Source organism: Grampus griseus, assembly GCF_964374135.1.
Source record: "Grampus griseus genome assembly, chromosome: 17".
In the NCBI taxonomy this organism is placed as follows: Eukaryota; Metazoa; Chordata; class Mammalia; order Artiodactyla; family Delphinidae; genus Grampus; species Grampus griseus.
In genome coordinates, this window is record NC_139011.1 from 8,634,511 (window position 1) to 8,648,510 (window position 14,000).

Sequence of the window (14,000 nt, forward strand, 5' to 3'; positions counted from 1 at the left end):
TTCCTCAAGTCAGGCTGCCCTTCCTTGTTGGTACCATCCTGTCTGCACTGACACCCCATGGCTGGCTGTCTTTGGTGTGGATGCTCTTTTCATCCTGCCCAGGTTCCTACCCACCATCCCTCTCTGCAGGGATGCCTTCCTCACTGGGCTTGGGCTCCTGCCCTCGTGCCAGACCACCTGCACCTGGGATGCCCCTCACTGCTGGGGCCCCGGCTTCCAGCACGGGGCAGCCCTCTGCACACCGTCCTCATCCTGTGTGGGCTCCACCACTCTGCTCTGGACCAACGTAGCTATCGCTCGCCTCTCTACTCCTCCTTTACTTTGCGTCCCTGATGGCTTTAGGAATTAGTTGTTCTGAAAGGAAGGGAAGAGAAGGAAAGGGAAGGGAAAGGAAAGAGCGGGGAAGAGGAGCAACCACCTTGACAAACCTTTTCTTTCTCTCTCCCTTTTGTCCGTCTTTCCTTCCTTCCTTCTTTCCTATGTTCTCAAAATAGGGAGACGAGTTAGGAGATACACCATATTGCATGCAAAAGGTGACAGGAACCTGAACTGGAATACTGGTAATAGGATTATAGTGGACAAGAAGTATGTAAAAAGAAGTTAGGACTTAAGATCTGCATGGCTTGATGACTGATGACATGAAGGGACTAAGAGGATAGTTTAGGTTAACTTCCTAGTTAACCCTGACTTGACTCTTGGTGTTGAATCACATCTGATACCAAAATGGTGATGACGTCGATGGAGTTTAGATGTAAAGAAGGCAGAAAAGCTGTCTTGAGGAGTACAGAGTGAGAGAAAATATGGAGACTTCAGTCTGGACATGTTGAATGTGGTATGTCTTGCGGGCATGTAGAAACAGGAGTGTGATGTTCACTTGGGTGGTCAGACATGGGGTTATTGTTTGGGAGTCATCAGAATCTGGGGTTAGTAAAACCAGTGGGCATGACTACTGTTATCAAGACCATAAGGAAAGGAAATATTGGGTCAAGGATGGAAATCTCCATCACATTGATGGGGTGGAAAAGCCTGCAAAAGAGATCAAGAGGAATAGACTTCATTGCAAAGGAGGACAAGGAAAGAGTAGCATCAGAGTTTCAAGACAGTTGAGAGATTTAAGAGACAGTCCATGGTCGATTGTGCCACATGCAGCAGACTCTTCTAGTGACATGGTGCATTGAAGAGGCTCCATTAGATTTGTCAACATGATGCGGTCACGCCAGATAGTGACCAAATCTAAATGTGAACAGCCCAGAGCTTATGGATACGGGCAGGAAAATGATTTCCTTTGGCTGGAGGGACTAAGGGGTTGAAAGTAAGGGGAGGACTTTCCTGGTGGCGCAGTGGTTGAGAGTCCGCCTGCCGATGCAGGGGACGCGGGTTCGTGCCCCGGTCCGGGAGGATCCCACATGCTGCGGAGTGGCTGGGCCCGTGAGCCATGGCCACTGAGCCTGCACGTCCGGAGCTTGTGATCCGCAATGGGAGAGGCCAAAACAGTGAGAGACCCGTGTACCGCAAAAATAAATAAATAAATAAATAAAAAAGAAAGAAAGTAAGGGGAGACACAGATAGAAAAGTGAGTCAAGACTAAGCCTCTCTGAGGTTTCTGAAAAACCACTTCTTGGTAAGCAGTGCAGTTAATCAACAGACTTAAAATATTGCAACTGTTATTTCTATGATGTGTTATTGTACACATTTTACTGCCTGTGTGATTTTTCTGGCTTTTTTTTCTTTTCATTTCTCTCAGCAGGATGCGAAGGGCTGACAAAGCTTGACTTGACGGTAAATTTCATTGGTGAGCTGAGCAGTGTGAAAACCCTTCAACACAACATCCACCTGAAGGAGCTCTTCCTCATGGGAAACCCCTGCGCTGACTTTGACGGCTACAGACAGTTCGTGGTGGCAGCTCTGCAACAACTAAAGGTATGCTTTTTTTTCAGTGATACAAAGTTCTCAGAAAAATGAAAACAAGCAACTGCAGTGATTCCTGATTTATTCACAGCATTTTCAGAGAATGTGTTGTTTTAGAGGATGGAATATTCCAGAAAATCAAAACCGAGTCTTTGGCTCACTGAACCTTTGAAGTTGTTTTAATATTATAGCTTTAATAAACCTTTGAAAAATAAATTGCATGCTTTTCTCCTTTCTCATTCAGAACACACACAGTTTAATTGAACTTTCTTGGTGAGTTCAAGTCATTGTTACAAAGAGCGTTCCTTATTACTAGTAGCAAACCAAAAGTTTAGGACTTTTGAGGTGGCGACAGCTATATACCTTTGTATTTCACAGTCTTAAACTACTGTGCTTTTTAAAGTATTATTTCTTACTATTGCTTTCTATTAACTCATTCGCTATGTTAGTAATTCTCAAACTCTGGTATGCTTTGGAGTACTTAGATGGGGTTCGCTGGGCCCCTCCCCCAGAGTTTCTGATTCAGTAGGTCTGATGGGCACCCAAGAATTTGTATTTCTAACAGGTTTTCAGGTGATGCTGTTGCTACCGGTCCAGGGACCTCATTTGAGAACCACTGCTCTGTGTGTTAATTTCTTATGCCAAATCTCCCCATATTCGATACTTTTGGTACTGGGAAACAACACATGGTTTCTAGAGAAATCATACACCTGAGAATATTTAAGTAGTAATATTAAAGTCCATGTAATTCCAGGAGTTCCTGACCTGCATGTGTTGGTTTGAAACCTCGGGAGCTTCCCAGGTGAAATCTGAAACTGGCCCCCATGCACGGAGGGCAAGGAGAGACCAAAGAAAGAGGCAGGACTCCAGATGCGTAGGTGGCAGGTTTAATAAGCAAGAAAACCTACTTACCAAGCTTGTTTTGGGCAACAGGATGAGTAGATCTCTCGCCTGCCTGCCATAATCTTACAGGTTTATAGAGAGGCCTTAACTGGGTTCAGTCACGTACACCGTCCAGAGGGTCTCAACAGAGCCTTACTGTCTCAAGGCTGCACCCTTGGAACCGCTCCTAGTGTGGGAGCAGCGGACAGAAGGTACATTCCAAGGACAGGGGAGGGGGTGAGGAGCCTGTGATTGGCCAGGTCCAGTCGCAGGCCATCCAGCGGTCACGTCCTCTTGGTGTCCCTCCAGCAGCAGGGACAGCATTTTGCTTCTGCAGAGAGAATGCATGGAGGCCCTGGCTTTCTAACAGTCCTTTTCCTCTATCCTCAGAGGACATTTGTTTTTAGACTGCTGTGTTCTGTGTAGTCAAAATTGCTGGATTGATAGAACACATTTCTTCTAATGTAAAGTTTCTTTGATTAAGAGAAGGAGTGATTCAGGTAATTGAATCTAGAATATATATGTAGAATGAATGATGAGGTAGATCAAACATAACCCAGGCTGATCATCATTGTACAATGACTTCCTAAAAAAATGAACTGATGAGAACCAGAATTTCAGAGAAAATGGATGCTGTGAACCATCTCCCTGGAAGGGTGCAGGGACTGTCATCACAGCTGGGCCCCCTGTCAACTCTGCAGTGCCTGGGCTAGGGGTATGTGAGAGCCATCAGACAGGTGCCTGAAGCATGGGCCAGGGTTGTTCCAGGTGCTTTGGACACAGCATCTCTGATACTCCCGGCCTCTTGCAGGGAGATGATTAGGTGCATTCTGAGATGAGGGAGCCAGGCCTTGGAAAGCTGATGCTGCTTGTTTAAGGTGACACACCTGGCAAGTGACCCTGGTGGGATTTGAACCTAATAGCCCACCTTTCACACCATAACCACACTCACTGCTTCTGTCTGGGTTAATGTACAGGCTTCAGGTCCAGTCTTTCCTTTCAGAAAGACTGTTCTGAATAAGCTGTTACAACAGGCAACAGCCTCCCTTTGAAATATAGTATTCATAAATGTGTTTACTAGTATTTAAAAACAGCTTGATAAATTTTAGGGTCTTAGTTACCATTCCATTGAAAGTTTGTGACCTACTTGACAGGAGTTGCACTAACAGATGTATTATTTTCCTAGGGCTGCCATAACAAAGTTCTGCAAACGGGGTGGCTTGAACATCAGGAATTTATCTCATTGTTCTGGACACTAGAAGTTCTAGATCAAGGTGTGGGTTGGTTGCTTCTGAGTCTGTGAGGCAGCATCTGTTCCATGCCTTTCTCCCAGCTTCTGGTGGGTCCTGGCAAGCTTTGACTTTCTTTGGCTTGTGGAAGCGTCACTCCCATCTTTTTTTAAGGACACCAGTCCTGTTGGATTAGGGGCCCACGCTACTGCAGAATAATCTCATCTTAACTGATTACATCGGCAGGGACCCTATTTCCAAATAAGGTTACATTCTGAGGTACCGGGGGTCAGGACTTCAACATAACTTTTTTTGGGGGAAACACAATTTAACTCATAACAACAGAGTAGTTATTTAGACAGACATGCACAAGACATGTGAGGAGATTCAGCCCTTTTCAACTATCCTCTTCCTAGTGTCTGAGCCACTCCAGGTGGTAAGTAGGCACTGTAGCCTAGTGGGAAAAGTTTTGTAGCAGACAAACCAGGATAGGACTCATGTCTCTGCTACCCGTGAGTTGCATGCCTCATTTTTCTAATCTATAATGGATTAATAATTCCTACTTTAAAGAAGTTCTCTGAGCCCTCAATAAATCTTAGTTTCTCTTTCTCTTCTTTGCTGAAGCACACGTGCAATTATTATCAAGAAACGTAGACACTCTGCCTCTGTGTTGCAAGAACTCTAAGTGAATAAAGATCAAGGAATACTGCAATGCACAGCCTAAAACTTAATCTCTCAGTTCATCAGCCCTTCTGAATTCAGCTGTGATTTTGGACTGAAGAAAACTTAGGCCAATTTTGAAAACTACCTAACAAAAGTCTTCAAAAACCTGAGATCCAATAAGAAGGCCCCGAGAACAGGTGCTGGCATACATGTGACAGCATCTCAAATTTGTCATCAGTTCCCAGTATGAGGTCTTCTGCTTCCTGCCTGTATTGGTGACAAGGGGTTTATTGGTCATAATCTTTTAGAAACAGTAGGTCTAAATTATATCAATGTTTATTTAACCCAAGTATAAGGAAATATATATATATGTTATATATAATACTATATATGTATATATATAAAGTTAATACTTAAATCCTTACATCCTAGTTACAGGTAAGAGAATATATCACCTTCTTCGCAATGTTCATCAAAATTCCAGTGAAAGAAATTATATTTATCCAGAATTTTCCAAATTGTTTTTTTTTTTTTTTTTTTTTTTGGCCGCTCTGTGCAGCATGTGGGATCTTAGTTCCTTGACCAGGGATCGAACCTGCACCCCCTGCAGTGGAAGTTCAGAGTCTTAACCACAGTCTCAGAATTGCTTAGATCTTAACCCTAGCTTAAATGAAGTTAATTACCAAAAAAAAAAAAAAAAGGCTAAGTACTTAGACCACAATTACTTACCTCCTTAAATAATAGGTTTTATTGAATTCTATTTTATCATTATGGCCTCACCTTTCACTGAAGGATCTTAGAAGAGACAGCTTTGTGAAGACTGTTATGTATGGACTTGTTACTACAGAAACAATGCGTGACATCTCTCAAGATCTCCACTAAGAAACTCTACTTTAGAAATATGTTTTAGAACTAAGTATTAGAGAGAAGCTAGAAACGAGTATATTTTCTCAGTAAAGAAAGCAAAAATCGCTTCACCGATGATGTTTTTCTGTTTTACTTTGGCCGCCAGCAAGCTCAGAGCCAATTCTGCCGCCCATCTACAGCAGCCATATGAGTTCTTATGACCAAAACCTACTTTAAATTATTTTTTTTCCAAATAGCGACATTATAATTTTGATTTTTAATTAACTGCTCCTGACAATTTTTATTTTTTATTATTTTTTAATTTATTTATTTTATTTTATTTATTTATTTTTTTGGCTGCGTTGGGTCTTTGTTGCTGCACGCGGGCTTTTCTCTAGCTGCGGCGAGTGGAGGCTACTCTTCGCTGCGGCGTGCGTGCTTCTCATTGCGGTGGCTTCTCTTGTTACGGAGCATGGGCTGTAGGCACGTGGGCTTCAGTAGTTGTGGCTCGTGGGCTCTAGGGCGCAGACTCAGTAGTTGTGGCGCACGGGCTTAGTTGCTCCGCGGCATGTGGGATCTTCCAGGACCAGGGCTTGAACCCGTGTCCCCTGCGTTGGCAGGTGGATTCTTAACCACTGCACCACCAGGGAAGCCCATAACTGCTCCTGATAATTTTTTAAAATTCATATTTAACTCCATCTTTGTGTGTTTTCTATTTGTTTGTGTTAGTTTCCTTTTGCTGTGGTAATGAATGACCACAAACTCAGTGGTTTAAAACAACACAAATATATACTCTTTGTTTTGGAGGTCAGAATCTAAGATTGTGGTGTTGGCAAGACTCTGCTCCTTTTGCAGGCTTCAGAGGAAATTTTGTTTCCCTGCATTTCTCAGCTTCTAGAGGGTGCCTGCATTTTTGAGTCCCTGCCCCTTCCTCCATCTTTAAGGCCAGCCGTGTAGCATCTTCAGACCTCTCCCTAACTCTGACCCTGACACTTCTGCTGCCTTCTTTCCTTTATAAAGACCCATGTGATTACATCCGGCCCACCCAGATAATCCAGGATAATCTCCCCATTTTAACATCCTTAACTTAATCGCATCTGCAAAGTCATTTTTACCATGGAAGGTAACATTCACAGGGATTAGAAAGTGGACATTCTTGGGGGACCATTATTCTGCCTACCACACTTTTCTAAATACCTCACCTCTCTTTGTAGAAAAAGGCTCAGTAAATAAGTAGGCATCTCTAAATTGGTAGCTTTGAACCTTCAGATTTTGGGTTGGTGTTTTTAATATTTCAATTTGGAACAATCCCTATAGAGGTACCAGATGAAAACAGTGACCATAAGAATTAATAATACATTCTCTATGTCTTGTCAAGGGTAGAACATGGGCTCATTTGCAATAGAGCTCAATTTTGTGTGATGTACGAGGCCCTTTTTTGTAGAGAGCATTGGGGACTTGACTTGAGGCACTGAAATTCTTTACATAGTGAGCAGTTATAAAATTACTATATTTTGGGAGCTTGTCATTAATAATCAGTTTCAACAGGAGACCTACTTATTATTATTACCAGTAAAGATACTTTGTAAACTGTGTTAATTGTATGAAGTAAACATTGATTTAGATCAAAGTTTCTGACGGTTCCCATTACTTTGCTTTTAATTCCATATCACTAAGGTGCATAATTTATTACTTCTCATCTTGCAAGCAAAGTCTGCTTGGGGCTGATTCAAATGGTGACTTTTGAATAAATGCACTGTGTTGGCTGTTTTTTATTCCAGTGGTTGGATGGTAAAGAAATTGAGCGTTCAGAAAGGATTCAGGCATTACAGGACTTTCCAGTAGTTGAACAACAAATCAGAGAGCAGGAGAAAGCTTACTGCCTCAAACGAGCCAAGGACAAGGAAGAGGCTCAGAGGAAACTGCAGGAGGAGGAAAACAAAGGCGAGAGGGAGGGAAGACACACAGGCTTTGACGGACGTTGGTACACAGATATCAGTGCTACTCTGTATGTAACTTTTTTTTTTCTTTTTAAAAATTGTCAATATCCTCCTGTTTTACAAGGTAAAACCAAAAAGCAGAAATAAAAACCTTTCATTTCCTATTGTGAAGGGCTGTATGTTACCACAATGCAGGAAAGAACATTGAATAACCACTAAATACTACTCTGTATGTAACTTAATAGAGTGTACTTTCTAGTTAACTTGTGTTAAAAAGTTCTCTTCCCAAGGTGTTCACAGTTTCACTTATATTCCAGACAACTGATTTGAAGAATAAATTATGATGTGAATTTTGGGTGAAGACGATGTATGTTCATCCCATTGTTTGTGACAATTCTGTGAGGCTTGCCTCCCTTAAAGCCTTTTCAAACTAGCAACTTTAATTTGCATCTAAAATTATCTTCAGACAAATCTCTTTAAAAGATGCACAGGAAAGAAATTAACAGGTGTACTTTGATTTATAAAGTAGGAATATTTTAGAAAAGTTAAATACAAACCACATTTATAAATTGAATAATTTTGATTACATCATAAGATGTTCTGTTTTGTGAATTATGTAATGAATACATCTTTAATGCGATTAATAAGCCCCTAATTGGTCATTTTTACAAGCATGAATTTTTCATTCTTGCTTATTTTAAGAGAATTGCACCTATAGTCAGGTGATTTGATTCCACACAACAAAAGCTTTAAATATTTTGTAACAGAATCTCTTAAGCTTGAGAAAATAATAATTATAAAATATTTCAGATGTACATAAATGTTAGAAAAATAAATAGGCAGCTTAATAATAAATGTCAATAGTTCGCATGTTTGCTTTGGATCTTATTTTATTTTATTTCATTTCATTTCACTTCACTTCATTATTATTTTTTTTCGGGCGTGCCACACAGCACGCAAAATCTTAGTCCCCTGACCAGGTTTCAGAGCTACACCCCCTGTAGCAGAAGCGCAGAATCTTAACCACTGGACTGCCAGGGATGTCCCTGGATCTTTTATTTTTAAATGAGAAATAAAATATCAATAGAGGAGAAGCTCCTTAAGTATTTCTCCCCCATCCCACTCCTCCTTTCATCCTCCATGGTGTCCACCATCCTAAAGTTAGTATGTGTTTGGTATAATGTTGATCCCATCCATATTGTAATGTATTTACTACGTAATTATGCCTCCTTAAACAAGAGTAGTGTCATGTTGTTGTTTTTTAGCATGAATATCTTTCTACAGCTTTGCTTTTCATTCAGTATTATGTTTTTGAGATTTATGCATATGAAGACACGTAGAACTAGTTCATTCATTCTAACTGTGCAATAAAATTCCATCGAATGAATAAATCACAGTTTATCCCAGAGGTAATATTCAGAATATTTAGCAGCAATTCTTTATTCCTGACCAATCAGAATATGCACCAGCTCCAACAATCTGTGGTTTTCCCTTTCTTGTTTTTTTCAGACAATGGGGCACACATCTCCTTGTGCTAGTATGGAAGTTTCTGTAGTGTATTCAGCAATTGCTACATATTAATTATAAACATCTTTTCGACTTTATATGCATTGCCCAATTGTTTTTTAAAGTGTACTAATTTTAACTCATGTATCAGCAGTATGGGAGAGTTCCTAATCTTTGCCAGTAGTAGATAATGTGATCTCTTAAAACATTGGCTAATCAAGTTGGTTGTTAAATAGCATCTAATGTTTTAATTTGAATTTCTAGAATGACGAGTCAGTTTCAGTATCTTAAATGTCTTCTTTTTTTTTTTTTTTTTTTGCGGTACGTGGGCCTCTCACTGTTGTGGCCTCTCCCGTTGTGGAGCCGCAGCATGTGGGATCTTCCCAGACAAGGGCACGAACCCGTGTCCCCCGCATTGGCAGGCAGACTCTCAACCACTGCGCCACCAGAGAAGCCCTTAAATGTCTTCTTATATGTTTATTGGCTTTTCAGATTTCTTCTATTCAAGACCTCCGCATATTTTAAATAAATTGTACTTTTTTTTCTGACTAATTGATAGTTCTTTTATATTCTAGATGCAAATTCTTTAGTCCTTATGAGCTTTGCAAGTATCTTCTCTCTGTCTGTGACTTGGGTTTAATTTTGATAAGTGCTTGTTTTATAGAATTTAGAAGTCTTTTCTGATCTTGTTTATGAAAATTTTCAATACCCCAGTGTCATATCTGTCTATCTGGAATAACTTCACAGCAGTGTGGGGTAGGGTGCTAATCACTTCCCACACAGGTTTGTTTGTTTGTGCCCCATTGATTAATAATTGTCATTCTATTCTTCTCCCGTATTATATACCCTCTTCTCGTGATTCATGGGCCCATTTCTGGGCTCTCTGGACTCCTCCATGGGAGTACCTCCACATGGTTTAAATTTCTATAAATCTTGATCTTTGGTAGGAAATATTTTCGTGTTTCAAAATTATCTTGGCTCTTCTTGACTCTTTTTTACTCTTCTGTGAGAATTTTAGAATCTGCCATTCAAATTCCCCCCAGATCCCTAGTGTAATTTTGGTTGAAATTGAATTTAGTTTACACGTTAATAAGGGGAAAGTTGACATCTTCAGGGCATTGATTCTTTCCTTTCTGAACTTTGTAATAGCTCTATTTATTTAGACCTTCTTCTGAGTCCTTCAATAAGTTTTTATAATTTTTCTCTATAAAGGTTTTACACCATTTCTTATTAGATTTATTTCTAAGTATCTTGTAGAATGGGATTTTAAAAATAGGCTTTTTTTTTAATTGATTGAAATGATTCCATCTTGTGGAGTATTCCTTTATTTTTTTTTATTTTTATTATTTTTTTTATGTTGGGGGTAGGAGTTTATTAATTTATTTATTTATTTTTGCTGTGTTGGGTCTTCGTTTCTGTGTGAGGGCTTTCTCTAGTTCCAGCGAGCGGGGGCCACTCTTCATTGTGGTGCGCGGGCCTCTCACTGTCGCGGCCTCTCTTTTTGCGGAGCACAGGATCCAGACGTGCAGGCTCAGTAGTTGTGGCTCACGGGCCTAGTTGCTCCGCGGTATGTGGGATCCTCCCAGACCAGGGCTCGAACCCGCGTCCCCTTCATTAGCAGGCAGATTCTCAACCACTGCGCCACCAGGGAAGCCCAAAAATAGGCTTTTACTTGGGTCTTTCTGATGTATATAGAGACAAATGGTTTCTGTGTACTGATACTGTATTATGCAATCTTGCTGAACTTTTTAAAAAGATGCAGCAGTTAGTCTGTGTTAGCCTGTGTTTTCTATGTAGAAAAACCCATTTTTTTAATAAACAGCAACTTAAAATTGTTTTCCAATCCTTCTACCTCTGCTTTTTATTTTTTATGGTGCCTGCTGAGCCTCCAGTACGAGGTAGAATAATAGCAGTAAGAATGGGTGTCTGTTATCTTGCTCCTGACTTTTAAAAGAATGTTTCCAATTCCTCATCATTAAGTATAATGATTCCTGTGAGGCTTTGGTAGAATTAAGTTAGTTTTCTTTTCTTCCAAGTTGATGAACAGCTTTTATCATCATGGATACTGGATTTTTATTGAATGCTTTTTCTGCATCTGTTGAGATAATCATGTTTTCCTGTTGTTGTGTTGAATTAACATTAATAGATTTTTCAATATTAAACCATCCTTGAATTTCTAGAACAAACTCACTTTGTCCACATATTTTTTTTTCAATTTTTTATTGAGGTATAGCTGATTTACAATGTTGTGTTAGTTTTAGGTGTACAGCAAAGTGATTCAGTTATATATATATATTCTTTTTCAGATTCTTTTCCATTATAGCTTATTACAAGATGCTGAATATAGTTCCCTGTGCTACATAGTAGATCCTTGTTGCTTATCTATTTTATATATAGTAGTGTGTATCTGTCTCACAAACTCTTAATTTATCCTTCCCCCCACCTTTCCCCTTTGGTAACCATAAGTTTGTTTTCTATGTCTGTGAGTTTGTTTCTGTTTGCCAAACAAAATTTTTTTAATGAGAATGAAACCAATTATTTCAGTGGCCATTAGCTAAAATATTGTAGAATATTACAGATTACCTTAATAGATTGGTTTTTTTTCCAGTACTGTAAAGAACCATAGCTATGTGGCAAAGCATTTATTTTCAGTAATTTGCTCTATTTTGCTTATAAAACTGTCTAGTTGCATTTTATAATACGTAAGGTATCTAAGCAGATTTTACTGTGTTCCGTTTACACTATTTAAATTTCATTTTCTGGTAGTTTTTGTCCCTCCTTTCAAAAAGCATCTTATTTGAAGGTCAACTAAATGAGCATTTTGTGTCATCTCATTTCAGTAACAACAATAACAAAATCTAACATTTAATGAGTACTTACTATTTGCCATACTTGGTTCTAAAGGCTTCCTGTAGATTTTTTCATTTAATGTCATTTTGTAACAGAGCATATTCTAGGGAGAGGTGAGGGGAGAAAGCCTCTCCTAATTGTGTGCTGTTTGAATGATGTCCTTTTCTGTCTGCTAGAATAGAGTCTCCTGTAAGTAATGTTGCTGTCTATCTTGACTAGAACTGTCTCTCTGGTGCCTGGTACACAGAAAGACAATAAATATTACTTGAATCCATGCTGAATGAATGTTGAATATCATATAATACTTATTTGATGCCATATAGAGACATCATGTAATTCTCTGACAGTCCACAAAACATGAATAAAAAAGAGAGCAGAGCACCATTGCCATATAAAGCTACAAAATCCAAAGTTACCCATGAAAAGTGGAGTAGTTAGAGGCCATACCATGGGCGATCTCATGTATCCCACTGGAGAATTTTAGAGGTAGAGAATCATTAAAGAGCCTGGAAATAATATGATTAAATTTTTAAGAAAGATTCCTCTGGGAGCAGGGTGGAGGATGGAATTGAAGGGTGCAAGACTGGAGGTGGAGTGATTGCTAAGGCCCAGTGGTCCCTGAGTTTGTCTGATCATCAGAACCTACTGCAAAATATTGTAAAGCAAGGGTCCTGGACCCCACTTCAAATCAACTGGAGAGACTCTGGTGGGAGCCCAGGAATCTGTACTGTGTATAAAGCTCCCCAGGTGACTCACATCGACCAGGTCTATGAACCCTTGAACGTGATTACTGCAGTATTCCTGGTGATAGATGAAGTGGGCCTGCCCCAATGCTGTGGCACTAATTTCCTCCAACTTGGCTCAGATAGGCTCTCTTTCAGACACATTTTGTCATTCAAAGGTAAGAAGGTAACACACACACAAAATATAGATATTTAAGGGGCAGCATTCAGGATGAAACTCAAACGTCCATTATTATTGGTTTTAACGTGCCCTGTGTTCTTTTCTAGCCCATCTTCTGAAGAGAGCAAAGACGACGTCCAGGCACCAGAAATACAAGAAGAGGAATGTAAGAAAAAGAAATTAGACAGCGGTGAAGACGACCTGGAATTCTGGAATAAGCCCTCTTTGTATACCCCTGAATCTAGATTGGAAACTCTGAGACATATGGAGAAACAACGGAAAGACCAAGAAAAATTAAGGTATTCCATTTTATCCTGTCATTGAGAGTGATGGAGTATATTTTCATGATTGTACCTTGTTTTACCCATTATCTGTGTTAGCTATCAAACACAGACTTTGCTTTTTCTAATTTCAGCTTTTTGTTGAAGTGTTATCTACTAACCCTTCTTTAGGATGTCATGAATCGAGGCATTTTAGGTAGGGTTTTGTTTCTATGACCTTAGCTTTTTAACAACTTTAAATGTGTCAGATAAGAGCCTGACCTGGTTTACAGATACTAGTTATCCAAGTCATTCTGTTCAGTGTGCTGTAGTCTACACGATCTAATGGGTTCCTGAGATGTTTTCCTCTTCTGAATGCCCTCTAATTGTCCTGTGTCATGGAGAATAATGTAGTTCATGGAAACATGAACTTAATTGGACCTGAGAACCCAGTTTAAGATCCAGAAAAATGTGAATAAATTTACATTGTAAAATAAAGTTAAATGACATAAAATCTGTATTAAAAGAACAACAGAAATCCAAGATGAAGAATTGCCTGCAGTTCTGTCATCTAAACAGATTTGTCCATCTGATCTTCTAGAGCTTGTCCATATATGCCTTTTTAAAGTTCTTATGTATTTTCAGTAAGTGTTTAAATAAACAGAATTTATGTTCTACATGTTCTTTCATGTTATTCCATGAATCTTTCCTCTTTGCTCCATTTATTTTCCTCCTACCTCTGCCCCTTCATGGTAATAAGAGTTAGCAGGCTTGGGTCCATCCTACCAGAACTTCCACCACCTGCTACAATCATATAAATGATTTCTGCAAACGTAGGATTGAGGGTCTTTTCTTAAAAACAAAAGTGGACTTACATTTTATTTGTTCTCACTAAATCATCATCAACACTTTTCTATAACTTTCTAGACGAGTAGGTAAAGAGTGAACACATTTTTCAATAGCCGCAAAATATTTCATAGCATGAATGTACCACAGTCAATCCAATCATTCCT

The 14,000-nt window shown here is 39.5% G+C and overlaps 1 protein-coding gene across 2 annotated transcripts in view; it reads left to right on the forward strand.

Moving 5' to 3' along the window:
- The window catches only part of DNAAF11 (dynein axonemal assembly factor 11), a 77,965-nt gene that overhangs the window by 20,948 nt on the left and 43,017 nt on the right, over positions 1-14,000 (forward strand). The window contains exons 4-6 of one of the 2 annotated variants that reach the window (XM_082674953.1): positions 1,745-1,920; positions 7,310-7,536; positions 12,835-13,026. In XM_082674953.1, the coding sequence (XP_082531079.1) occupies positions 1,745-1,920; positions 7,310-7,536; positions 12,835-13,026 (595 nt within the window). The remainder of the gene's footprint in view (positions 1-1,744; positions 1,921-7,309; positions 7,537-12,834; positions 13,027-14,000) is intronic. The other variant, XM_082674954.1, reaches the window with a different exon arrangement.